General features: G+C 47.2%; 1 protein-coding gene across 1 annotated transcript; it reads right to left on the bottom strand.

Moving 5' to 3' along the window:
- Nucleotides 1-4255: 4255 nt before the first annotated feature.
- slc1a1 (solute carrier family 1 member 1) lies at nucleotides 4256-23575 on the bottom strand. The gene is made up of 8 exons (XM_034165270.1): nucleotides 23363-23575; nucleotides 14787-14927; nucleotides 6806-6898; nucleotides 6606-6720; nucleotides 6406-6448; nucleotides 6212-6316; nucleotides 4459-4643; nucleotides 4256-4390 (listed from the first exon to the last, which is right to left on the bottom strand). The coding sequence occupies exons 1-8, from the start codon at nucleotides 23457-23459 to the stop codon at nucleotides 4279-4281; spliced, it is 891 nt and encodes a 296-aa protein (XP_034021161.1). The 5' UTR covers nucleotides 23460-23575; the 3' UTR covers nucleotides 4256-4278.
- Between the last annotated feature and the right edge of the window lie 958 nt (nucleotides 23576-24533).

The following is a 24533-nucleotide window of genomic DNA, read 5'->3' as shown; positions in this document are numbered from 1 at the left end:
GTTCTAGTGGTGTTTGAGTAGACATTGAGTGTTGTTTGAGTAGATTTCTGGTGTGGTTTGAGTTGACATTGGGTGGTGTTTGAGTAGATTTCTAGTGGTGTTTGAGTAGACATTGAGCATTGTTTGAGTAGATTTCTGGTGTGGTTTGAGTAGACATTGGGTGGTGTGTGAGTAGATTTCTAGTGGTGTTTGAGTAGACATTGAGCATTGTTTGAGTAGATTTCTGGTGTGGTTTGAGTAAACATTGGGTGGTGTGTGAGTAGATTTCTAGTGGTGTTTGAGTAGACATTGAGCGTTGTTTGAGTAGATTTCTGGTGTGGTTTGAGTTGACATTGGGTGGTGTTTGAGTAGATTTTGAGTGGTGTGTCAGTAGAATTTGGGCACAGTTTGAGTAGAACTAGGGTGCGGTTTGAGTAGACATTGGGTGGTGTTTTAGTAGATTTCGGGCGGTGTTTGAGTAGATTTGTAGTGGTGTTTGAGTAAACATTGGGTGGTGTTTGAGTAGATTTCTAGTGCTGTTTGAGTAAACATTGGGTGGTGTTTGAGTAGATTTCGGGTGGTGTTTGAGTAGATTTCAGGTGGTGTTTGAGTAGACATTGGGCGGTGTTTGAGTAGATTTCGGGTGGTGTTGGAGTAGACATTGAGTGGTATTTGACGAGATTTCTGGTGTGGTTTGAGTCGACATTGGGTGGTGTTTGAGTAGACATTGAGTAGTGTTTGAGTAGGTTTCTAGTGGTGTTTGAGTAGACATTGAGTGTTGTTTGAGTAGATTTCTGGTGTGGTTTGAGTTGACATTGGGTGGTGTTTGAGTAGATTTCTAGTGGTGTTTGAGTAGACATTGAGCATTGTTTGAGTAGATTTCTGGTGTGGTTTGAGTAGACATTGGGTGGTGTGTGAGTAGATTTCTAGTGGTGTTTGAGTAGACATTGAGCGTTGTTTGAGTAGATTTCTGGTGTGGTTTGAGTAGACATTGGGTGGTGTGTGAGTAGATTTCTAGTGGTGTTTGAGTAGACATTGAGTAGTGTTTGAGTAGACATTGAGTAGTGTTTGAGTAGATTTCTAGTGGTGTTTGAGTAGACATTGAGCATTGTTTGAGTAGATTTCTGGTGTGGTTTGAGTAGACATTGGGTGGTGTGTGAGTAGATTTCTAGTGGTGTTTGAGTAGACATTGAGCGTTGTTTGAGTAGATTTCTGGTGTGGTTTGAGTTGACATTGGGTGGTGTTTGAGTAGATTTTGGGTGGTGTGTCAGTAGAATTTGGGCACAGTTTGAGTAGAACTAGGGTGCGGTTTGAGTAGACATTGGGCGGTGTTTGAGTAGATTTGTAGTGGTGTTTTAGTAGATTTCGGGCGGTGTTTGAGTAAACATTGGGTGGTGTTTGAGTAGATTTCTAGTGCTGTTTGAGTAAACATTGGGTGGTGTTTGAGTAGATTTCGGGTGGTGTTTGAGTAGATTTCAGGTGGTGTTTGAGTAGACATTGGGCGGTGTTTGAGTAGATTTCGGGTGGTGTTGGAGTAGACATTGAGTGGTATTTGACGAGATTTCTGGTGTGGTTTGAGTCGACATTGGGTGGTGTTTGAGTAGACATTGAGTAGTGTTTGAGTAGATTTCTAGTGGTGTTTGAGTAGACATTGGGTGGTGTTTGAGTAGACATTGGGCGATGTTTGAGTAGATTTCTATTGTGGTTTGAGTAAACACTGGGTGGTGTGTGAGTAGATTTCTAGTGGTGTTTGAGTAGACATTGAGCATTGTTTGAGTAGATTTCTGGTGTGGTTTGAGTAGACAATGGGTGGTGTGTGAGTAGATTTCTAGTGGTGTTTGAGTAAACATTGGGTGGTGTTTGATTAGATTTCGTGTGGTGTTTGAGTAGACATTGAGTGGTGTTTGATGAGATTTCTGGTGTGGTTTGAGTAAACACTGGGTGGTGTGTGAGTAGATTTCTAGTGGTGTTTGAGTAGACATTGAGCATTGTTTGAGTAGATTTCTGGTGTGGTTTGAGTAGACAATGGGTGGTGTGTGAGTAGATTTCTAGTGGTGTTTGAGTAGACATTGAGCGTTGTTTGAGTAGATTTCGGGTCGTGTTGGAGTCGATTTCTGGTGTGGTTTGAGTCAACATTCGATGGTGTTTTGTTGTATGGCTGGGGGGCCTGGCTGCCTTTTTGTTTCTGTCTTTTGTTTTTCCTTCCAGGTGGCTTGCATTTGGGACTGAGTGGCTGTGTTGCTGAGGTTATCAGGACCTCACCCTGATCACCTGCGGCTCGTCAGGACTCACAGCTGTGGTGCATCTATATGGATTGGAACATGGTGGCATTTAAGACTGGAGTATACAGTGTGTATTTGCCAGAGACTCGACCTTGTGACCAGACGGGTGAGATCGTCGTCTCGGGAGCCATCTCATCATCAGTGGATGCAGAGAACGTCCAGGGTTTGATGCACGGTCTGTGAAAGAGGAGGGGGTGAGGTCTCACGCTCGTCAGCACACTTCCTGAGGTACGTTAGATTTTGTGACTAACGTTTATACAGTCAGTAAATGTGGTGTCCCTCACACCTTATTATATTGAGCTGTATGTTAGTCATGTATCGGCTTCCACTGCAGTGGAGTTTTGTGAACTGGATGTTCCATGCCTGCAGGTTGGGAAGCTGATTAGTAATTAAGCCAGGAAGTGTTTGCTGTTTATGTACACCTTTAAGTGTTCTCTCTGTGTGTAGAGTGTGGACTCACATAATGGTTCCTTCTTTCACAGACTCGGTTTGTTGCGGCCACCTGGGGGGTGTCGGCGGGGTCCTTGGGTCCGAACGGCTTCTGGCTCCGGACCGTTAGCGCTGCTGGGAGCGCACCGTATCACCACCATGCCAGACCGCACACTCTTTTGTTGTTTTGTATCACATCACTGTTATGTATTAAATTCTGTTATCCTTTGTACCGTGCTCTGCTTATTTCATACTGGGTCCTTCAAACGCTGGTCGGTTCTCCGAGCTGTGTCCGACACATAACAGTGTTTGAGTAGATTTCTGGTGTGGTTTGAGTAGACATTGGGTGGTGTTTGAGTAGATTTTAGGTGATGTTTCAGTAGATTTGTAGTGGTGTTTGAGTAAACATTGGGTGGTATTTGAGTAGATTTCCAGTGGTGAAGAGGTAAACATTTCGTGGTTTTTGAGTAGATTTCAGGTGGTATTTGAGTAGATTCCTAGTGGTGTTTGAGTAAACATTGGGTGGTGTTTGAGTAAACATTGGGTGGTGTTTGGGTAGATTTCGGGTCGTGTTGGAGTCGATTTCTGGTGTGGTTTGAGTCAACATTCGATGGTGTTTGAGTAGATTTCGGGTGGTGTTTGAGTAAACATTGGGTGGTGTTTGAGTAGATTTCGGGTGGTGTTTGAGTAGATTTCGGGTGGTGTTTGAGTAGTTTTGTATTTGCTGGTACAGTTGATTCTGAAAACCGAACCTGCTTTTGTGTCTCTACAGTGGTTTCGGTGGTACTGGGATGAGAACCTGTGGTTACCGACACATGGTGGCACATATACTTCCTCAGGGATCAGTTCTTCTTCTTAATCACTTTCATGCTTTCTGTTTTAGTCTGAACTTTACCTTCTTACACAATTAGAGTACTTCAAGTTATCCACAATGCTGCCACAGGTGCATCAAAACCCAAATACCACATCATCCCATTTTGCGGATCACTGCACAGAGGCTCCCACTCTTAAGGTCCAAATACCTAACAGACCTGCTCTTGTGTGATGAAAAGTTTTAGTGACACACACACACACACACACACACACACACACACACACACACACACACACACACACACACACACACACACACACACACACACACACACACACACACACACACACACAGGATCTGTGTTCAGGATGAGCGTGAAAAAGGTTTTTGCTGGTTCTGATCCGGTACCGTCACGGAGCAGCTCGTTGTGAAGGTGCCTGAGATTAAAGCGGCTCAGAGGAACGTTTGTCTTCATTAAGAGCCCAAAAGTTTAACGAGGCTCTCAGTGAGTTGTGAGGTCATAAACAGAAAAATGTCCAGTCAGGTGTGCTGCAGGCGAGCATAAGCGTGCCGTGCTCGTGCTGTGCACACTGTCACAGGGGTGCGTCTGTCCTTGAGCTCGCCCTGTGACCCGCCTGCAGGGATTTACTGTCGTCTTTAGAGGTGCCGCAGAGATTTAGAGGTGTGAGCAGAGCGTTCATTACCGCTTCTGCAGCTGGAGCACTTTTAAATGCCCTTGGATGCGATGCGAGCCACTGCACGGAGGTGGGAAGCTTACCCGCTCAGCACAGTCACCATGTACAGGCCCATCTTCCTGAAGATCTCCCAGTCCTCCACCTCAATGATCTTGGCAGCGATCAAGAACAGGATCCCCACTGGCATGTAGCTGGAACAACAGCACACCGTCAGGTGCTGTGGACCCGGTTTTTGTGCATACTGAGATTTCATACGTACCACATGATGATCTGAACCAGTTTCATGGTGGCTTCGTTCAGTGCGTCAAAGAACTCCAGGAGGATGCGACCCTTTTCCCCCATGTTCCCGATGACCAGGCCGAAGGCCACGCAGAAGGTGATGAGGCCCAGCACGTTGATTCCGTTGGAGTAGACCCCGACGATCGTGTAGTCTTTAGTGACGTTCTGGCCAGACAGGAAACAAAGACGCATTTCATTCAGTCTCACAGGAAGCCACAAAGAGCCATTGATGAGCCGTGGCCACGCCCCCTGGCAGATCCACTGAGCCATGGCTCCCAATGCCATCAGTGGCACTTCTGATGCTTTTACAGCAAACGCCGGCTGCCAGGTGCAGAAACACAAAACCATCCGAAGAGGATCTCTGGGGCCCGAACCCATGGGTCCGTTACAGAGTCGTCTTTGTTTTCTTTTCTTCTTTTTTTCAGGTAATGTGAAATTGCCTGAAGATGTGCAGCAAAATGTGACAAAGCAAAAGTGTTTTTTCAGCTCCTAGTAGAAGCTCGCCTCATGCTAACACAAGCTTGCTACTGCCACATTATGTGACACAACGGCGTTGTCATGCTAATGACGGCCTGTTAGCATTGTGTTGTGTGATGCTAGTGAACTTTCATGCTGTTAATTATTTACCATCACATTACATGGTGCTAGCAAGTTTTTGTCACACAATGTGATCCTAGCGTTTTCATGTTCGTGTTAGCAGTTAGCATTGGGATATGGTTTGTTACCATTTTTATGCTAATACTAGCCTCCTAGCATCATGTTATTTAACACTAACGAGTTTTCATGCTAGGGTTAGGGTAATGGGCTGAAAACACGTCATGAAAACTCGTTAGCACAACACAACGTGATGCTAAGGGGCTAAAATGAGCATGAAAAATGTCCAGCCTCACATAATGTAATGTTAACGGCACCATATGATGTTATATTAATGTGCTACTTTTCAGATGAAAACTACTGGCATTGCATATTGCTATGTTAACAGGCGTCACATAATACAATGCTAATGGGTTAATGTTTGCATAAAAACCTGCTCACATTACACAACATAATGCTAATGGGTATCTGTTAGTTTTGTTAGTGTGAAAACTTGTTACCATCACATATGCAATGCTAATGAGGGAATATTAGCATCAAAATGTGCTAGCATCACACAACACAATGCTAACAGGCATCACATAACCAACTGCTAATGGGCTAATATCTCAATGCTAATGGCTAACATCAGCATGAAAATTCTTTAGCATTACTATTAACATGTTTTATGCTAACAGCATTGGCATCACATAATGTAATTCTACTAGGCTAACATTAGTGTGGTAGCATGACAGACAATGCTAATAGGCTAACCTTAGCATGAAAACTCGCCTACTTTACATAATGCAATGCTAACAAGCATCATATAACACAATCCTAATGGGCTCATGTTGTGTGACATTACCGAGATTTCACACTGATGTTAGCGTATTAGCCCATTAGTGTTGCATAATGTGATGCTCGTTAATCGTGACAGGTTCATAATTTTCACCATAGTGGATCCAAGTGAATTTCTTAAGCAACTTGGTTAGTAACGGATCAGAAAGACAAGCGGTAGTTTTAGCGCCAGCCACAATTTGTGACAACATGTGAAGTGAGATGGTGAAAATCAGTAAATGCTGGTTTTTGATGATGGCCGATGCGGCGCAGTGTGCCGGTTTCTCTGCCACAAAGGCGGCTTTACCTTTCAGCCCACCTACCTCTATAGCGGCTGTGACTGCGGCGGAGGTCATGGTGAGGGGCGGGGCTGTGGTCACGTTGACTGAAGGTTTTGGAGGTTCCAGCTCTTTGCGTTTAGTCTTGTACTGCAGGTAAACGAGACACGTTTCAGAGAGTTTGTCCCAGAAGCGGCACAGAGACGGCTGACAGGATGTGCGCCCCCAGAGCATCCTACCTGCTGAAAACATGCCTGCACCAGGTTTTCTGGAAACATGTTCCTGTTGGACAGAAAAGACATCTTGATGATAATGGACGGACAGTCAGTTAATGGAGCTGAAGACGGCAGAAGATACTTTTCTATATCCACTGTCCAAGAAAGACAACACAGACATCAAACATCTCACAAAAACCTTGAGTCGCATGACCCGAGGTCACCTGAGGAGGTCGAGGAGCGTGTCCACTGTGGTGACATTGGGCGTGATCCCGGTCCTGTCGATCTGCTCGGCCGTCTGAGACACTCCCGGTTTGATGGTTATCACCAAAATGATGCCTGGAGAGACACCAGTGAGACGTCCAGGAGCTTCATTGGACAGATCAACCTCGGACCTCAGAGACCTTATAGAAAGAAAACTCACCCAGAATGACGGCAATGATGGTCGTGGAGATGTAATACACAACAGCTCGCAGGCCAATCTTCCCGGATACCTCTGAGTCCAGAGCAGCAACCCCTGTGGACAAGAAAGGTTTGAATAGTTGCGACTGTCAAGTACTCACACCTGTTCCTCTGTGGGACTTCAGCAGGTTCTTAACAGCTCCCCAGTTGGTTCTCAAACAGGATCAAGCAGCAGCTAATGTAGTTCCTCCAGCAGCATTCCAAGCCAGGATCATGGTCCACATCCTGGTGTTTGTCTTTTGGCTCTTGAGTTCTGCCGAATTTTCTCTTGTTCCTTAGTTTTCCTCCTTCATGATCATCATTTCTCTCTATGATAGTTATTCTCTTTACTTTTATTTCGACATCTACACCATGCTTCTTTTCTTCGGGTTGACTTCCTGTCACTTGGACCTCCGGGTCATTCGTTTGTCAGATTGTCTCGATGTCATGCCTGCTGTCTTGTATATCTTTGTCTTTGATCTGCTGTTGCCCACTGTTGTCAAATCCCGCTACCTCTACATGTCTCCTGAATATTGTCTTCTGTTTCCTGACCATCTGCTTCACGTTTGCTGTTTATTAACCTGAAACACATTTACCTGCTCCAGTCATGTAATCAAAAGGTCGTGAGTTCACACCTAACCTAAGGATGTTTTCAGTCTTGGTGCTCCAATGGGACTGTCCCTTTGTAATCAAAAGGTTGTGGGTTCACACCTAACACGAGGCTGTTTCCAGTCTTGGTGCTCCAATGGGACTGTCCCTTTGTAATCAAAAGGTTGTGAGTTCAAACCTAACCTGAGGCTGTTTTCAGTCTTGGTGCGCCAATGTCCCGTTACCTTGTGTTCAGAAGACTGTTGCTTCAAACCTAACCTGAGGTTGTTTTCAATCTTGGTGCGCCAACGTCACTGTTGCCTCGTATTCAGAAGGTTGTTGGTTCAAATCTAACCTAAGCTGTTTTCAGTGTTGGTGTTCCAACTGCACTGTCCCTTTGTAATCAACAGGTTGTGGGTTCACACCTTGCATGAGGCTGTTTTCAGTGTTGCTGCACCAGTGTCGCTGTTGCCTTGTAATCAGAAGGTTGTGAGTTCAAACCTAACCTGAGTGTTGTGTGGGCCGCCAGAAGAGGAGGTACTGCTGGCCCACCACCAGAGGGCGCCCTGCCTGAAGTGCGGGCTTCAGGCACGAGAGGGCGCTGCCGCCATGGACACAGCCGGGGGTGACAGCTGTCGCTCATTACTTCTTGACAGCTGTCACCCATCTACTCAACATCATCTCACTCCATAAAGAGCAGACGTCATCTCCACCTCGTTGCCGAGATATCATACTTCATTGGAGGTAATATCCTCAGCCTTGTGTAAATCTGTTTATTGTGAGTGTTTGCAGGCGAACCGGTCGTTTTTGAGGAGGCTGTGCAAGATGGCGCTCCTTTTCAGCTGAGACCGCTGCAACGCGCTGAGTGAGAGGTGGAGGTGGCATTCCCACCGTTATTGTTACTGGGTGTACACACACCCACACTTGACTGTCTTTGTTCTTCGCCAGCAGTACCAGATCCGACAGTCGGGGACGGTGATCACCTGGGAATTCGGGACTTGGCGGCTCCAGTATTCACCAGGTTCTGTGGCGGCGGAAATCGTGTGGTTCTGGCTCTTCTCAGGACGGACGTCTTCTATCCTCGAGCCTGCCCACACGTCACCTTTGTGTATTGACTGTTGTGATATTCTGAGATTGTCTGTATGTTCGTTGTGCACATTCACAACATTAAATTGTTATATTTTGGCTCATCTATTGGCCGTTCATTTGCGCCCCCTGTTGTGGGTCCGTGTCACTACACTTTCCCAACAGGATATCTCGGCCAGCGTCATGGACTCCGAGGGGCGTCACCCGGCTGTTGAACGACCAATGGGAGAGCAGGGAGCGCAGGCGTCTGCAGGAGACGTGATTGGTGAGCTGCAGCACATTCTCACCGCCTTTACGGCTCGGTTGGATCAGATGACCGAGCAAAACATCCTCCTGAACCGCAGGGTGGAGGCTCTCTCCGCACAGATGGCGGCGAGCGCTCAGGGCGCTGCTGCAGCTCGTCCTCCTGCCGACCCTGTGCAGGATATAAATGTTCCAGTGGTGGTTCAACAACCCCTCCCACCATCCCCTGAAGCATACATAAGCCCTCCTGAGCCGTACGGAGGTTGTGTGGAGACGTGCGCGGATTTTCTTATGCAGTGTTCGCTCGTCTTCGCACAACATCCCGTCATGTACACGTCAGATGCTAGTAAAATAGCTTATGTGATTGCTCTCCTTCGGGGTAAAGCACGCGCCTGGGCTACGGCGCTCTGGGAACAGAACTCACGGTTGTTATCAGCATACACTGGGTTTGTGGGGGAGTTCAGAACAGTGTTTGATCACCCTAACAGAGGAGAGACCGCTTCAACTGTGCTGCTGTCAATGAGACAGGGATGCGAGAGCGCAGCCGCTTATGCAGTCAACTTCCGCATCGCGGCTGCAAGGTCCGGTTGGAATAACGTTGCGCTCCGCGCCGCCTTCATAAACGGACTGTCGTTAGTCCTGAAGGAGCAACTGGTAGCTAAGGAGGAACCGCGGGATTTAGATGGGCTTATCGATTTCGTTATACGGTTAGACAATCGGTTGGTGGAACGCCGTCGGGAGCGAGGCGAAGGACGTGACCGGATACGCGCCGCCCCTCTCCCTTCCGGGTTTGAAAAGGGGCCGCCCTCCCCACGCTCTACAGCCGCAGCGCTTTGTGGGGCAACAGCTCCCCCTGCTGACGTTGTTAGGGAAACGCACAGGGCCAAAATGGGGAGGCTGATCCGTGGAGAGTGTTTTCTCTGCACCTCAACTGAGCACACACAGAGAAACTGCCCCAAACGGCCAAAACGACAACACTCGCCCTTAGAGACTGGGCTAAGGGGGGGTCAAAACATTCAAGTGAGACACACACAAACTGCCACACGACTCCCAGTCACAATCCTGAGCGGGGATTTAACCCTTCAAGCCCGAGCACTGGTGGACACGGGGTCAGAAGGGAATCTGCTAGACAGCAGATGGGCAAGGGAGGTAGGGCTCCCTCTGGTGGCGCTTCCTTCGCCGTTGCAGGTGCAGGCACTAGATGGCACCCTCCTCCCTTTACTCACACACAAGACACAACCAGTAACTCTGGTGGTGTCTGGAAACCACCGGGAGGAGATTGAGTTTTTTGTAACTCCTTCTACCTCCCGCGTGATTTTGGGCATCCCATGGATGTTGAAGCACAATCCCCGGATTGATTGGCCGTCTGGGGTGGTGGTTCAGTGGAGCGAAACCTGCCATCAGGGGTGTTTAGGATCCTCGGTTCCTCCCGGTTCACAGGCTAAGGAGGAGGTCAAAGTCCCTCCCAATCTGACGGCAGTGCCGGTTGAGTACCACGATCTTGCTGACGTCTTCAGTAAGGATCTGGCACTCACCCTTCCCCCGCACCGTCCGTACGATTGTGCCATTGATTTGGTTCCAGGCGCTGAGTTCCCGTCCAGCAGGCTGTACAACCTCTCACGACCTGAGCGCGAATCAATGGAGACCTACATCCGGGACTCATTAGCTGCCGGGCTGATCCGGAACTCCACCTCCCCGATGGGGGCAGGTTTCTTTTTTGTGGGCAAGAAAGATGGCGGACTTCGTCCATGTATTGATTACAGGGGGCTGAATGAGATTACGGTTCGCAACCGATACCCGTTGCCATTGTTAGATTCCGTGTTCACCCCCCTGCATGGAGCCAAAATCTTTACTAAGCTGGATCTTAGAAATGCGTATCACCTGGTTCGGATCCGGAAGGGAGACGAATGGAAGACGGCATTTAACACCCCATTAGGTCACTTTGAGTACCTGGTCATGCCGTTCGGCCTCACCAACGCCCCCGCGACGTTCCAAGCCTTGGTTAATGACGTCTTGCGAGACTTCCTGCACAGATTCGTCTTCGTATATCTGGACGATATTCTCATCTTTTCTCCGGATCCTGAGACCCATGTCCAGCATGTACGTCAGGTCCTGCAGCGGTTGTTAGAGAACCGACTGTTTGTGAAGGGCGAGAAGTGCGAGTTTCACCGCACGTCTTTGTCCTTCCTGGGGTTTATCATCTCCTCTAACTCCGTCGCCCCTGATCCGGCCAAGGTTGCGGCGGTGAGAGATTGGCCCCAACCAACAAGCCGTAGGAAGCTGCAACAGGTCCTCGGCTTCGCTAATTTCTATAGGAGGTTCATTAAGGGCTACAGTCAGGTAGTTAGCCCCCTGACAGCCCTGACCTCTCCAAAAGTCCCCTTCACCTGGTCGGATCGGTGCGAAGCCGCGTTCAAGGAGTTGAAACGACGGTTCTCTACTGCGCCAGTTTTGGTGCAGCCCGACCCTAGCCGCCAGTTCATGGTTGAAGTGGATGCCTCTGACTCAGGGATAGGAGCCATGCTGTCCCAGAGCGGAGAGACCGATAAGGTACTTCACCCGTGTGCCTACTTTTCACGCAGGTTGACCCCGGCTGAACGGAACTATGACGTTGGCAATCGAGAACTCCTTGCGGTGAAAGAGGCTCTTGAGGAGTGGAGACACCTGTTGGAGGGAGCGTCTGTGCCATTCACGGTTTTCACTGACCATCGGAACCTGGAGTATATCAGGACCGCCAAGCGGCTGAACCCCAGGCAAGCCCGCTGGTCACTGTTCTTCGGGCGTTTTGACTTCCGGATCACCTATCGCCCCGGGACCAAGAACCAGAGGTCAGATGCCTTGTCCCGGGTACACGAAGAGGAGGTCAAAACTGCACTGTCGGATCCACCGGAGCCCATCCTGCCTGAGTCCACTATCGTGGCCACCCTCACCTGGGACGTGGAGAAGACCATCCGGGAGGCCCTGGCACGGAGCCCGGACCCAGGAACAGGTCCGAAGAACCGTCTGTACGTCCCACCAGAGGCCAGAGCTGCAGTCTTGGACTTCTGTCACGGTTCCAAGCTCTCCTGTCATCCAGGGGTGCGAAGGACCGTGGCAGTTGTCCGGCAGCACTTCTGGTGGGCGTCTATGGAGGCAGACGTCCGGGAATATATCCAGGCCTGCACCACCTGTGCCAGGGGCAAGGCAGTACACACAAAGGCCCAAGGACTCCTCCAGCCGCTGCCGGTGCCTCATCGCCCCTGGTCCCACATCGGCCTGGATTTCATCACGGGCCTCCCGCCGTCCCAGGGCAACACCACCATCTTCATGATAGTGGACCGTTTCTCCAAGGCGGCCCACTTCGTGGCCCTCCCGAAGCTCCCAACAGCCCAGGAGACAGCAGACCTCCTGGTCCACCACGTTGTCCGTCTGCATGGGATACCCTCCGACATCGTCTCAGTTCGTGGTCCCCAGTTCTCCTCACACGTCTGAAGGAGCTTCTGCAGGGAACTGGGGGCCACCGTGAGCCTCTCGTCCGGGTACCATCCACAGACGAACGGACAGGCAGAGCGGGTCAACCAGGAACTGGAACAGACCCTCCGCTGCGTCACATCCGCGCACCCGACGGCCTGGAGTCACCATCTGGCCTGGATCGAGTATGCGCATAACAGCCAGGTGTCTTCGGCCACCGGCCTCTCCCCATTTGAGGTGTGTTTGGGGTATCAGCCCCCGTTGTTTCCCGTGGTGGAGGGAGAGGTCGGTGTGCCCTCGGTCCAGGCCCACCTGCGGAAGTGCCGTCGGGTGTGGCGCTCCGCCCGCTCTGCCTTGTTGAAGGCCCGGACGAGGGCGAAGACCCATGCAGACCGCCGGCGATCCCCGGCCCCTGCTTACCAGCCCGGGCAGGAGGTGTGGCTTTCCACGAAGGACATCCCCCTCCAGGTGGACTCCCCGAAACTCCAGGACAGGTACATTGGCCCCTTCAAGGTCCTCAGTCCTGCCGCAGTGAAGCTCTAACTCCCGGCTTCACTGCGGATCCATCCGGTTTTCCACGTGTCACGTATCAAACCTCATCACACCTCATCCCTCTGTGCTCCCGGACCGGTGCCCCCTCCTGCTCGGATCATGGACGGGGGCCCGGCTTGGACGGTGCGCCGGCTCCTGGACGTCCGTCGGATGGGTCGGGGGTTCCAGTACTTGGTGGACTGGGAGGGGTATGGACCTGAAGAACGCTCCTGGGTGAAGAGGAGCTTCATCCTGGATCCGGCCCTCCTGGCCGACTTCTACCGCCGACACCCCGACAAACCTGATCGGGCGCCAGGAGGCGCCCGTTGAGGGGAGGGTCCTGTTGTGTGGGCGGCCAGAAGAGGAGGTACTGCTGGCCCACCACCAGAGGGCGCCCTGCCTGAAGTGCGGGCTTCAGGCACGAGAGGGCGCTGCCGCCATGGACACAGCCGGGGGTGACAGCTGTCGCTCATTACCTCTTGACAGCTGTCACCCATCTACTCAACATCATCTCACTCCATAAAGACCAGACGTCATCTCCACCTCGTTGCCGAGATATCATACTTCATCGGAGGTAATATCCTCAGCCATTTGTGTTTCTAATAAGCTGTATATTGTGAGTGTTTGCAGGAGTACTGGTCCCTCTTCTTGTGGAGGCTGAGTGAGTGCAGGACGGCACTCTTTTCCTCTGAGGGATTACTGTAAATACCTCAGCATTCTGAGTGAGAGGTGGAGGTGGCATTCCCACCGTTGTTGTTACTGGGTGTACACACACCCACACTTGACTGTCTTTGTTCTTCGCCAGCAGTACCAGATCCGACAGTCGGGGACGGTGATCACCTGGGAATTCGGGACTTGGCGGCTCCAGTATTCACCAGGTTCTGGGGCGGCGGAAATCGTGTGGTTCCGGCTCTTCTTAGGACAGACGTCTTCTATCCTCGAGCCTGCCCACACATCACCTTTGTGTATTGACTGTTATGATATTCTGAGATTGTCTGTATGTTCGTTGTGCACATTCACAACATTAAATTGTTATATTTTGGCTCATCTATTGACCGTTCATTTGTGCCCCCTGTTGTGGGTCCGTGTCACTACACTTTCCCAACACTGAGGCTGTTTTCAGTCTTGGTGCACCAATGTCCCTGTCACCTTGTGTTCAGAAGATTGTTGCTTCAAACCTAATCTGAGGCTGTTTTCAGTCTTGGTGTGCCGACATCACTGTCGCCTTGTATTCATAAGGTTGTTGGTTCAAAACTAACGAGCTGTTTTCAGTGTTTGTGCACTGATAATGCTATTGCCTTGTATTCAGAAGGCTGTAGGTTCAAACATAACCTGAGGAAGTTTTGAGTCTTGGTGCACCAATGTTGCCATTTCCTTGTATATTCAGAAGGTTGTGGGTTCTAACCTAACCTGAGGCAGTTTTCAGTCAATGTTGCCAGTGTCTTGTATTCAGAAGGTTGTGGGTTCAAACTTAGCCTGAGGCAGTTTTCAGTCTTGGTGCACCAATGTTACCATTGCCTTGTATTCAGAAGGTTGTGGGTTTAAACCCAACCCAAGGCTGTCCAGTCTTGGTGCACCAATGTTGCCATTGCCTGGTATTAAGAAGGTTGTGGGTTTAAACCCAACCTGAGTCTGTCCAGTCTTGGTGCACCAATGGCACCAGAAGGTTGTTGGTGTTGACCTGTTATCAGGTTACCATGTTATTGGGTTACTGGTTACCAGTTATCGGGCTACCTGTTATCAGGTTCCCAGGGTAGCTGTCACCAGGTTACCAGTTATCAGGTTACCTGTTATCAGGTTACCATGTTATTGGGTTACTGGTTACCAGGTTGTCGGGTTACCTGTTATCAGGTTACCATGTTATTGGGTTACTGGTTACCAGGTTGTCGGGTTACTTGTTATCAGGTTATCTGGTTCAATCAATCAAACAACTTTATGAATCCCACAAGGGGCATTTAAATTTGAGCAGCCTGTAAAAAACACAATAACATAACAACAATAAAATAAAACTAATAAAAAAAACAGATCAATACAGACTGAAGGAGTTAACATGGTTATCGGGTTACCTGTGATCATGCTTGAAATGATGAGCGGGAGGATGATCAGCTTCAACATCCTCATCAGGATGTCTCCTGGGAAGCCAAAGTAGATTTTGTCCACGTGTGACAGGGAGGCGTACTCTCGGACCAAGACTCCCAAACCGATCCCTGTCAGTTCCAAAGACAACATGTCAGCACGATGATGTCACAGGAAAAATGGTCCACATTGTTTAACTGCCATGGACGGGATGTTACAGGAAGTCGATGGATTATGACAAACTGGTTTGTGGTTAAAGATTTGATTGAGACATTTTGAAGTTGAATGCAAACCTCTGGTCGGCTTTATTTCAGGATAACTATGTCCTAATTGGTCATTGCGGGATGTCCCTTTGGACTGGACAGGTGTCCGCTGAGCTGCTTCCTGGTTTTCTTTTTTCACTTTTGATACTGTGTGTGCTTCTTACCCTGTGTGCTGCTATACAATGCTGCTGGAACCTCAATTTTCCTGAGGAGGTCTTCCCAAGGGATCAATAAAGTTCTATCTAATTTAATCTAATCTGTCCAGGCTCGTGTTATTCCCTCATGACGTCACTGACAAGTCAGCAGAGTAATGGTTTGTGACACATAACGACTTTGATAATGATGATGGTAAACCTGTGTAAACGCAAACAGAATCCAAAATTGAGTTAAAAGTGAGGGAAGCCACCAAGAGGCAAGTGCCCACTCTGAATCAATGAAACACAGACGACCACAAGGTGTGTGGGAGAATCTATGTTAGATTACAAACACTCACTGGAATCAGAAAAAAAAATTAAAAGTCCTTATCTGATTGGATGGTGGACTTTGAAATGATGCATCGGGTGTTTTGATGTCAGCAGGTGTTTTTGCGGCTGTGTGTCATATTTCGAGATAACTGCGTCTCATCCCGAGTTATTTTTTAACCGTGATGACTGTCCTGGCTGGACACGCACCTTTTACAGTATTCAGTCCAGAACGTTTGTAATTTTTGGAATGTGGTCAGAACAGACGGTCAATTATTGCCGGAGTCCAGGTGTCTCAGCTCGGAGTAAAAGACAAAGAAAGGAGGTGTAGAACCAATGCACTGCTGTTTTATGATGCGATTTATGAAATAACAGAAAGGCCTTCATGAGCTTCAAACCTTCTCACTCAGAGGACAGACTCAGTCCTAAATAGGTCCTGAGGCCCGTTGGTGCAGGGACTTTTCCCAGATCACATAGCGTTAAGCAGCTGAGAGTCTTCGTTTGTCCCTGGACAGGACTCCAGTCCAATGCAAGACTGGTACCCATTAATAGCCTTTTTTCCAGCTGTGTATTGGCTAAACACATGTTAGAGAAACCTTAGCTGAACACATACTGGACAAACGTGTGTTACTAATCGTATAGTATCAAAACGCATATTGGACAAACGTGTGTTACTAATCGTATAGTATCAAAACACATACTGGACAAACGTGTGTTACTAATCGTATAGTATCAAAACGCATACTGGACAAACGTGCGTTACTAATCGTATAGTATCAAAACGCATACTGGACAAACGTGCGTTACTAATCGTATAGTATCAAAACGCATACTGGACAAACGTGCGTTACTAATCGTATAGTATCAAAACGCATACTGGACAAACGTGCGTTACTAATCGTATAGTATCAAAACGCATACTGGACAAACGTGCGTTACTAATCGTATAGTATCAAAACGCATACTGGACAAACGTGCGTTACTAATCGTATAGTATCAAAACGCATACTGGACAAACGTGCGTTACTAATCGTATAGTATCAAAACGCATACTGGACAAACGTGCGTTACTAATCGTATAGTATCAAAACGCATACTGGACAAACGTGTGTTACTAATCGTATAGTATCAAAACGCATACTGGACAAACGTGTGTTACTAATCGTATAGTATCAAAACGCATATTGGACAAACGTGTGTTACTAATCGTATAGTATCAAAACGCATATTGGACAAACGTGTGTTACTAATCGTATAGTATCAAAACGCATACTGGACAAACGTGTGTTACTAATCGTATAGTATCAAAACGCATACTGGACAAATGTGTGTTACTAATCGTATAGTATCAAAACGCATATTGGACAACGTGTGTTACTAATCGTATAGTATCAAAACGCATACTGGACAAACGTGTGTTACTAATCGTATAGTATCAAAACGCATACTGGACAAACGTGTGTTACTAATCGTATAGTATCAAAACGCATACTGGACAAACGTGTGTTACTAATCGTATAGTATCAAAACGCATATTGGACAAACGTGTGTTACTCGTATAGTATCAAAACTGGACAACGGTATAGTATCAAAACGCATATTGGACAAACGTGTGTTACTAATCGTATAGTATCAAAACGCATATTGGACAAACGTGTGTTACTAATCGTATAGTATCAAAACGCATATTGGACAAACGTGTGTTACTAATCGCATAGTATCAAAACGCATATTGGACAAACGTGTGTTACTAATCGTATAGTATCAAAACACATATTGGACAACGTGTGTTACTAATCGTATAGTATCAAAACGCATACTGGACAAACGTGTGTTACTAATCGTATAGTATCAAAACGCATATTGGACAAACGTGTGTTACTAATCGTATAGTATCAAAACGCATATTGGACAACGTGTGTTACTAATCGTATAGTATCAAAACGCATATTGGACAACGTGTGTTACTAATCGTATAGTATCAAAACGCATACTGGACAAACGTGTGTTACTAATCGTATAGTATCAAAACGCATACTGGACAAACATGTGTTACTAATCGTATAGTATCAAAACGCATACTGGACAAACATGTGTTACTAATCGTATAGTATCAAAACGCATAGTGGACAAACGTGTGTTACTAATCGTATATTATCAAAACGCATATTGGACAAACGTATGTTCCTCATCATACACTACCAAAAAAAGTTTTGGAGTCTTGGAAAACTTGACTTGTCCAAGGAAAACTGACTGTATAATTGATGACTTTTATTTAAAATAATCCTAATATTTTGTTTATCAACTTATTTGTGGACTGAGTATTTCTAATAGGGTTAATGTGATATTTTTGTTAAATGCTTTGATGCTTCCAAAGGAAAACACCACCCATCTGTCCAAATACTTATGGACCTGACTGTGTGTATGAGAATCACTAACTTGTTACAAATTAGTGAAAAAGAGAAATCGCCTGTAAATGATGCTGTTAAGCTAGTTAGCATGTTTAGCTACATGATCATCAAACCCCTGATTTGTTGATGCCTTTAAACTCATCTACAACCCCAATTCCAATGAAGTTGGGACATTGTGTAAAATGTAAATAAAAACAGAATACAATGATTTTCAAATCCTCTTCAACCTATATTCAACTGAATACACCACAAAGACAAGATATTTAATGTTCAAACTGATAAACTTTATTGTTTTTGTGTAAATATTTGCTCATTTTGTAATGGATGCCTGCAACATGTTTCCAAAAAGCTGGGACAGTGGTATGTTTCCCACTGTGTTACATCACCTTTCCTTCTAACAACACTCAATAAGCGTTTGGGAACTAAGGACACTCATGATTGGGTATAAAAGGAGCATCCCCAAAAGGCTCAGCCGTTCACAAGCAAAGATGGGGTGAGGATCACCACTTTGTGAACAACTGCATGAAAAAATAGTCCAACAGTTTAAGAACAATGTTTCTCAACATTCAATTGCAAGGAATTTAGGGATTCCATCATCTACAGTCCATAATATAATCAGAAGATTCAGAGAATCTGGAGAACTTTCCACACGTAAGCAGCAAGGCCGAAAACTAACATTGAATGCCCGTGACCTTCAACTCCTCAGGTGGCACTGCATTAAAAACCAACATCATTGTCTAAAGGATCTTACCGTGTGGGCTCAGGAACACTTCAGAAACCCATTGTCAGTTAACACAGTTCGTCGCTACATCTACAAGTGCAAGTTAAAACTCTACCATGCAAAGTGAACGTCAAACATCAACAACATCCAGAAACGCCTCCGCCTTCTCTGGGCCCGAGCTCATTTGAAATGGACAGACACAAAGTGGAAAAGTGTGCTGTGGTCTGATGAGTCCACATTTCAAATTGTTTTTGGAAATCATGGACGTCAGTCTTTTTCAGGGACGTCCCTGCTTATTTCAGCAAGACAATGCCAAGCCACATTCTGCACGTGTTCCAACAGCGTGGCTTCGTAGTAAAAGAGTGTGCGTACTAGACTGGCCTGCCTGCAGTCCAGACCTGTCGCCCATTGAAAATGTGTGGCGCATTATGAAGCGCAAAATACGACAACGGAGACCCCGGACTGTTGAACAACTGAAGTCGTACATCAAGCAAGAATAGGAAAGAATTCCACCTACAAAGCTTCAACAATTAGTGTCCTCAGTTCCCAAACGCTTATTGAGTGTTGTTAGAAGGAAAGGTGATGTAACACAGTGGGAAACATACCACTGTCCCAGCTTTTTAGAAACCTGTTGCAGGCATCCATTTCAAAATGATCAAATATTTTCACAAAAACAATAAAGTTTATCAGTTTGAACATTAAATATCTTGTCTTTGTGGTGTGTTCAACTGAATATAAGTTGAAGAGGATTTGAAAATCATTGGATTCTGTTTTTATTTACATTTTACACAATGTCCCAACTTCATTGGAATTGGGGTTGTACTTTCACCACTTCTACTCCTTGTAACTGCACTATTCCACTGGGCTCCCTCTCATTCACACACATGGACTCAGTCTTGCTTCTACTGACTTTCATTCCCCTTCTCTCCAGAGCATATCTCAACCTCTCCAGGCTAGACTCAACTTGCTCTCTACTCTCACTGCAGGTCGTCTGCAAACATCATAGTTTTTGATCAGGATATGTCATTCAAAGCGCATATTAAACAAATATGTAGGACTGCCTTTTTGCATTTACGCAATATCTCTAAAATCAGAAAGGTCTTGTCTCAGAGTGATGCTGAAAAACTAATTCATGCATTTATTTCCTCTAGGCTGGACTATTGTAATTCATTATTATCAGGTTGTCCTAAAAGTTCCCTAAAAAGCCTTCAGTTAATTCAAAATGCTGCAGCTAGAGTACTGACGGGGACTAGAAGGAGAGAGCATATCTCACCCATATTGGCCTCTCTTCATTGGCTTCCTGTTAATTCTAGAATAGAATTTAAAATTCTTCTTCTTACTTATAAGGTTTTGAATAATCAGGTCCCATCTTATCTTAGGGACCTCGTAGTACCATATTACCCCATTAGAGCGCTTCGCTCTCAGACTGCAGGCTTACTCGTAGTTCCTAGGGTTTGCAAGAGTAGAATGGGAGGCAGAGCCTTCAGCTTTCAGGCTCCTCTCCTGTGGAACCAGCTCCCAATTCAGATCAGGGAGACAGACACCCTCTCTACTTTTAAGATTAGGCTTAAAACTTTCCTTTTTGCTAAGGCTTATAGTTAGGGCTGGATCGGGTGACCCTGGACCATCCCTTGGTTATGCTGCTTTAGACGTAGACTGTGGGGGGGTTCCCATGATGCACTGTTTCTTTCTCTTTTTGCTCTTTATGCACCACTCTGCATTTAATCATTAGTGATCGATCTCTGCTCCCCTCCACAGCATGTCTTTTTCCTGGTTCTCTCCCTCAGCCCCAACCAGTCTCAGCAGAAGACTGCCCCTCCCTGAGCCTGGTTCTGCTGGAGGTTTCTTCCTGTTAAAAGGGAGTTTTTCCTTCCCACTGTTGCCAAGTGCTTGCTCACAGGGGGTCGTTTTGACTGTTGGGGTTTTTCATAATTATTGTATGGCCTTGCCTTACAATATAGAGCGCCTTGGGGCAACTGTCTGTTGTGATCTGGCGCTATATAAAAAAAAGTTGATTAAAAAAGTTGATGATAGTCCACGGGGACTCCTGTCTGATCTCATCTGTCAACCTGTCCATCACCACTGCAAACAAGAAAGGACTCAGAGCTGATCCTTGGTGTAATCCCACCTCCACCTTGAATGAGTCTGTCATTCCAACTGCACATCTCACCGCTGTTGCACTATCCTTGTACATGTCCTACACTACTCTCACATACGTCTCTGCCACTCCAGACTTCCTTATGCAATACCAAAACTCTGCACATCACCCTTGTTCTTCAAACTAAGGACCAGCACACTATGTCTCTACTTCTCAGGCATCTGGACCAACTGTCTTTCTGGGTCTTGAATACATAGGCATCCAGGTCCAGCACCAGTAGGCTACAAGGCAGGACCTCCAGTCAGTGGTGCAACAGGCCTCTCAAGGTCAGTCCGGCGCCCTGGGGGGCACGGCCAGGATCACTCATTGGTGTCGTCCGTGCCTCGGACAGAGAGAAAAAGAGCAGAATCAGTCAGCCGGAAATAACTGCACCTGAGGCATTAATTCACTAGCAGCAAATCAACAGGGATCAGAGAGCTTACTAAGGTGATTGCTGGCAGCTAGAACTGAGCTTCACTAACCCAGTGTTTAGATGTAGTGAGGCTGAGACCTGTTCCACTGATAATAAGATTAATTTAAAAGGGTAAAAAGCATAGTAACATACTATGCCAGTATGCTAGCCATATGAGAGAGAGTATATATGTGTCTTAGGTCTGGACTTGAAAGTCTCTAAGGAATCTGACTGTTTTATTGATGCAGGGAGATCATTCCACAGAACAGGGGCACGATAAGAGAAAGCTCTGTGACCTGCAGACTTTTTATTCACCCTAGGGACACAAAGTAGTCCTGCACCCTGAGAACACAGAGCCCGGGCCGGTACGTAGGGTTTAATTTGGTTGGCTAAGTAGGGAGGTGCCAGTCCGTGAGCAGTTTTATAGGCTAGTAGAAGAAGTAGTAGAAGAATCTGATCTCACTGGGACAAGAAGCCAGTGAAGAGACACCAAAATGGGTGTAATGTGGTCAAATGTTCTGCTTCCTGTCAAGAGTCTGACAGCAGTATTTTGAATCATTTGAAGACCCCTAATGTTGGACCGCGAATCCTTCTCTCTCATTTTCTTCATTTATCAGCTCCTCAAAATATTCCCTCCACCTTCTCAACACATTCTCCTCGCTTGTCAGCACTTTATCATTTGCACCCTAACCTGCTGCACGTCTTGTCCAGCTCTGTCCCTTTGTCTGTCCAATCTGTACAAGTCCTTTTCTTCTTGGACATCTTGCTGTGTGTCCTGTCCTCAGTTTTTGCTGTTTAACTTTTCCCCTCATGCTGCATCTCCTTGAAGTCCTGTGGACTTTCTTCATCTCTCTGATAATTCCCATTTCTTTATCTGCCAACCTCTTTTTCTCCTCTTACTCACGTCTCAGACTTTGATCCGGGACTCGGAACACACAGGTCATTAAAACATTTGTTTTCTCAGTGATAAATGAAGAGTTCAGTTTCTGCTGGGAGGTTTTGTTGGTGTGTTTTTGGAGTTTAGCTGAGAAGAAATTTCAGAAAAACTCGTGGTGGAAAAATTCCACACAGCTTATGAACATGAAACATGAAGAAATGTCTCATTTTAAAGGTTAGATTTTTGAGTGGGACACATTTTTCTGATGCTGTAGATTTCTCATGAACATATTAATTCTAAATAAGCAGATAAACAAACAAACAGCAGATTCTCTAAAATCATTAAAGGAATAAAATCAGAAAATGAAGCTGCTGGATCAGAAAGATTTGTTTTAAAAAGGAAAAGACTCTGTGTGTGTGTCCGTCTGTGTGTCTTTGTCTTAATGTTTAAACGGACACATTTCCTCCTGTTAATTATTACTGCAGAAAAACAATCCAGCGTCCACAAATATGAGGACATAATCCACACGGGGATGAAAGACACTCAGAGGTGCAGTGCTAGGCCAGAGACTAATGTCAGAGTCCTTCAGTCCAGTCACGTCTGACACACAGCATCCAAGGACCGTCCTCCAGTCCGTCTGTCTCAGTCCGTCTCATCAGACACGGCAACAGTGTCTCAGGAGTGTCCTGCGGTCCGTCACAGTCCGTCTCATCGGACACGGCAACAGTGTCTCAGGAGTGTCCTGCGGTCCGTCACAGTCCGTCTCATCGGACACGGCAACAGTGTCTCAGGAGTGTCCTGCGGTCCGTCACAGTCCGTCTCATCGGACACGGCAACAGTGTCTCAGGAGTGTCCTGCGGTCCGTCACAGTCCGTCTCATCGGACATGGCAACAGTGTCTCAGGACCGTCTTCTGGTCCATCTCAGTCCGTCTCACCAGACGCACCGTCGGTGTCTCAGGAGCGTCCTCCCGTCCATCTCAGTCCGCCTCACCAGACGCGCTGTCGGTGTCTCAGGAGCGTCCTCCCGTCTGTCTCAGTCCGTCTCACCAGACGCGCTGTTGGTGTCTCAGGAGCGTCCTCCCGTCTGTCTCAGTCCGTCTCACCAGACGCGCTGTCGGTGTCTCAGGAGCGTCCTCCCGTCTGTCTCAGTCCGTCTCACCAGACGCGCTGTCGGTGTCTCAGGAGCGTCCTCCCGTCTGTCTCAGTCCGTCTCACCAGACGCGCTGTCGGTGTCTCAGGAGCGCCCTCCCGTCCGTCTCAGTAGACTTAAAGCAGACACGTACCGAGCACCACAGAAACGATGGTGGCCAGAAGAAGCCAGTTCCTCTTCAACAAGCCTTTGACGTCGACGCCTTGCTGCTTCTTCGCCATCACGTCCATGATGTTGCTCCGTGCAGAGACAAAAGCTCAGTGCTGCCAAACGGCAGGTGCACACGGATGAGGAGGGAGGAGGAGGAGGAGGGAGGGGGAGGGCGCACACTGCTGAGGGAGGAGGAGGGAGACGTCCTCCCCCCCCCTCCTCCCTCCCCCCTTTGACAGCGTCTGAGGAGGTGACAGCTCTCCTCCAATCGCAGACGCTCTGACACCTTTTTATTCTTTTATTACATCATCAGCCAAGACTCCAAACAAACAAAGCCGTTCCCAGACTTTCTGATCAGCACGTGACGCCACGGTGGATTATTTCCACACGTACAAGATTTTAATCTGCTGTCCTTTTTTACATGCTGCACATTTTTATGGCATCAATTTAAAAAAATAATCAAAAAATCAAATTTCTTTTCATCTAAATGTGTTATGTGTCGGACACAGCTCGGAGAACTGACCAGCGTTTGAAGGACCCAGTATGAAATAAGCAGAGCACGGTACAAAGGCTAACTGAATTTAATACATAACAGTGATACAAAAAATAACAAAAGAAAGTGCGGTCTGGCGTGGTGCGCTCCCAGCAGCGCTAACGGTCCGGAGCCAGAAGCCGTTCGGACCCAAGGACCCCGCCGACACCCCCCAGGTGGCCGCAACAAACCGAGTCTGTGAAAGAAGGAACCATTATGTGAGTCCACACTCTACACACAGAACACTTAAAGGTGTACATAAACAGCAAACACTTCCTGGCTTGATTACTGATCAGCTTCCCAACCTGCAGGCATGGAACATCCAGTTCACAAAACTCCACTGCAGTGGAAGCCGATACATGACTAACATACAGCTCAATATAATAAAGGTGTGAGGGACACCACATTTACTGACTGTATAACTGTTAGTCACAAAATCTAACGTACCTCAGGAAGTGTGCTGACGAGCGTGAGACCTCACCCCCTCCTCTTTCACAGACCGTGCATCAAACCCTGGACGTTCTCTGCATCCACTGATGATGAGATGGCTCCCGAGACGACGATCTCACCCGTCTGGTCACAAGGTCGAGTCTCTGGCAAATACACACTGTATACTCCAGTC

The sequence above is a fragment of the Thalassophryne amazonica genome, unplaced genomic scaffold, assembly GCF_902500255.1.
Source record: "Thalassophryne amazonica unplaced genomic scaffold, fThaAma1.1, whole genome shotgun sequence".
Lineage (NCBI taxonomy): Eukaryota > Metazoa > Chordata > Actinopteri > Batrachoidiformes > Batrachoididae > Thalassophryne > Thalassophryne amazonica.
Note: the sequence above shows the minus strand (reverse complement) of the source record. Positions and strands in the feature narration are given on the sequence as shown.

Coding starts and splice junctions, on each gene's coding strand:
- slc1a1 (XM_034165270.1), bottom strand. CDS start 23,459: ATGGACGTGATGGCGAAGAAGCAGCAAGGCGTCGACGTCAAAGGCTTG. Junction 14,928..23,362: donor CATCGTTTCTGTGGTGCTCG/GTACGTGTCTGC, acceptor TGGAACTGACAG/GGATCGGTTTGGGAGTCTTG. Junction 6,449..6,605: donor ACGCTCCTCGACCTCCTCAG/GTGACCTCGGGT, acceptor TCTGTCCAACAG/GAACATGTTTCCAGAAAACC.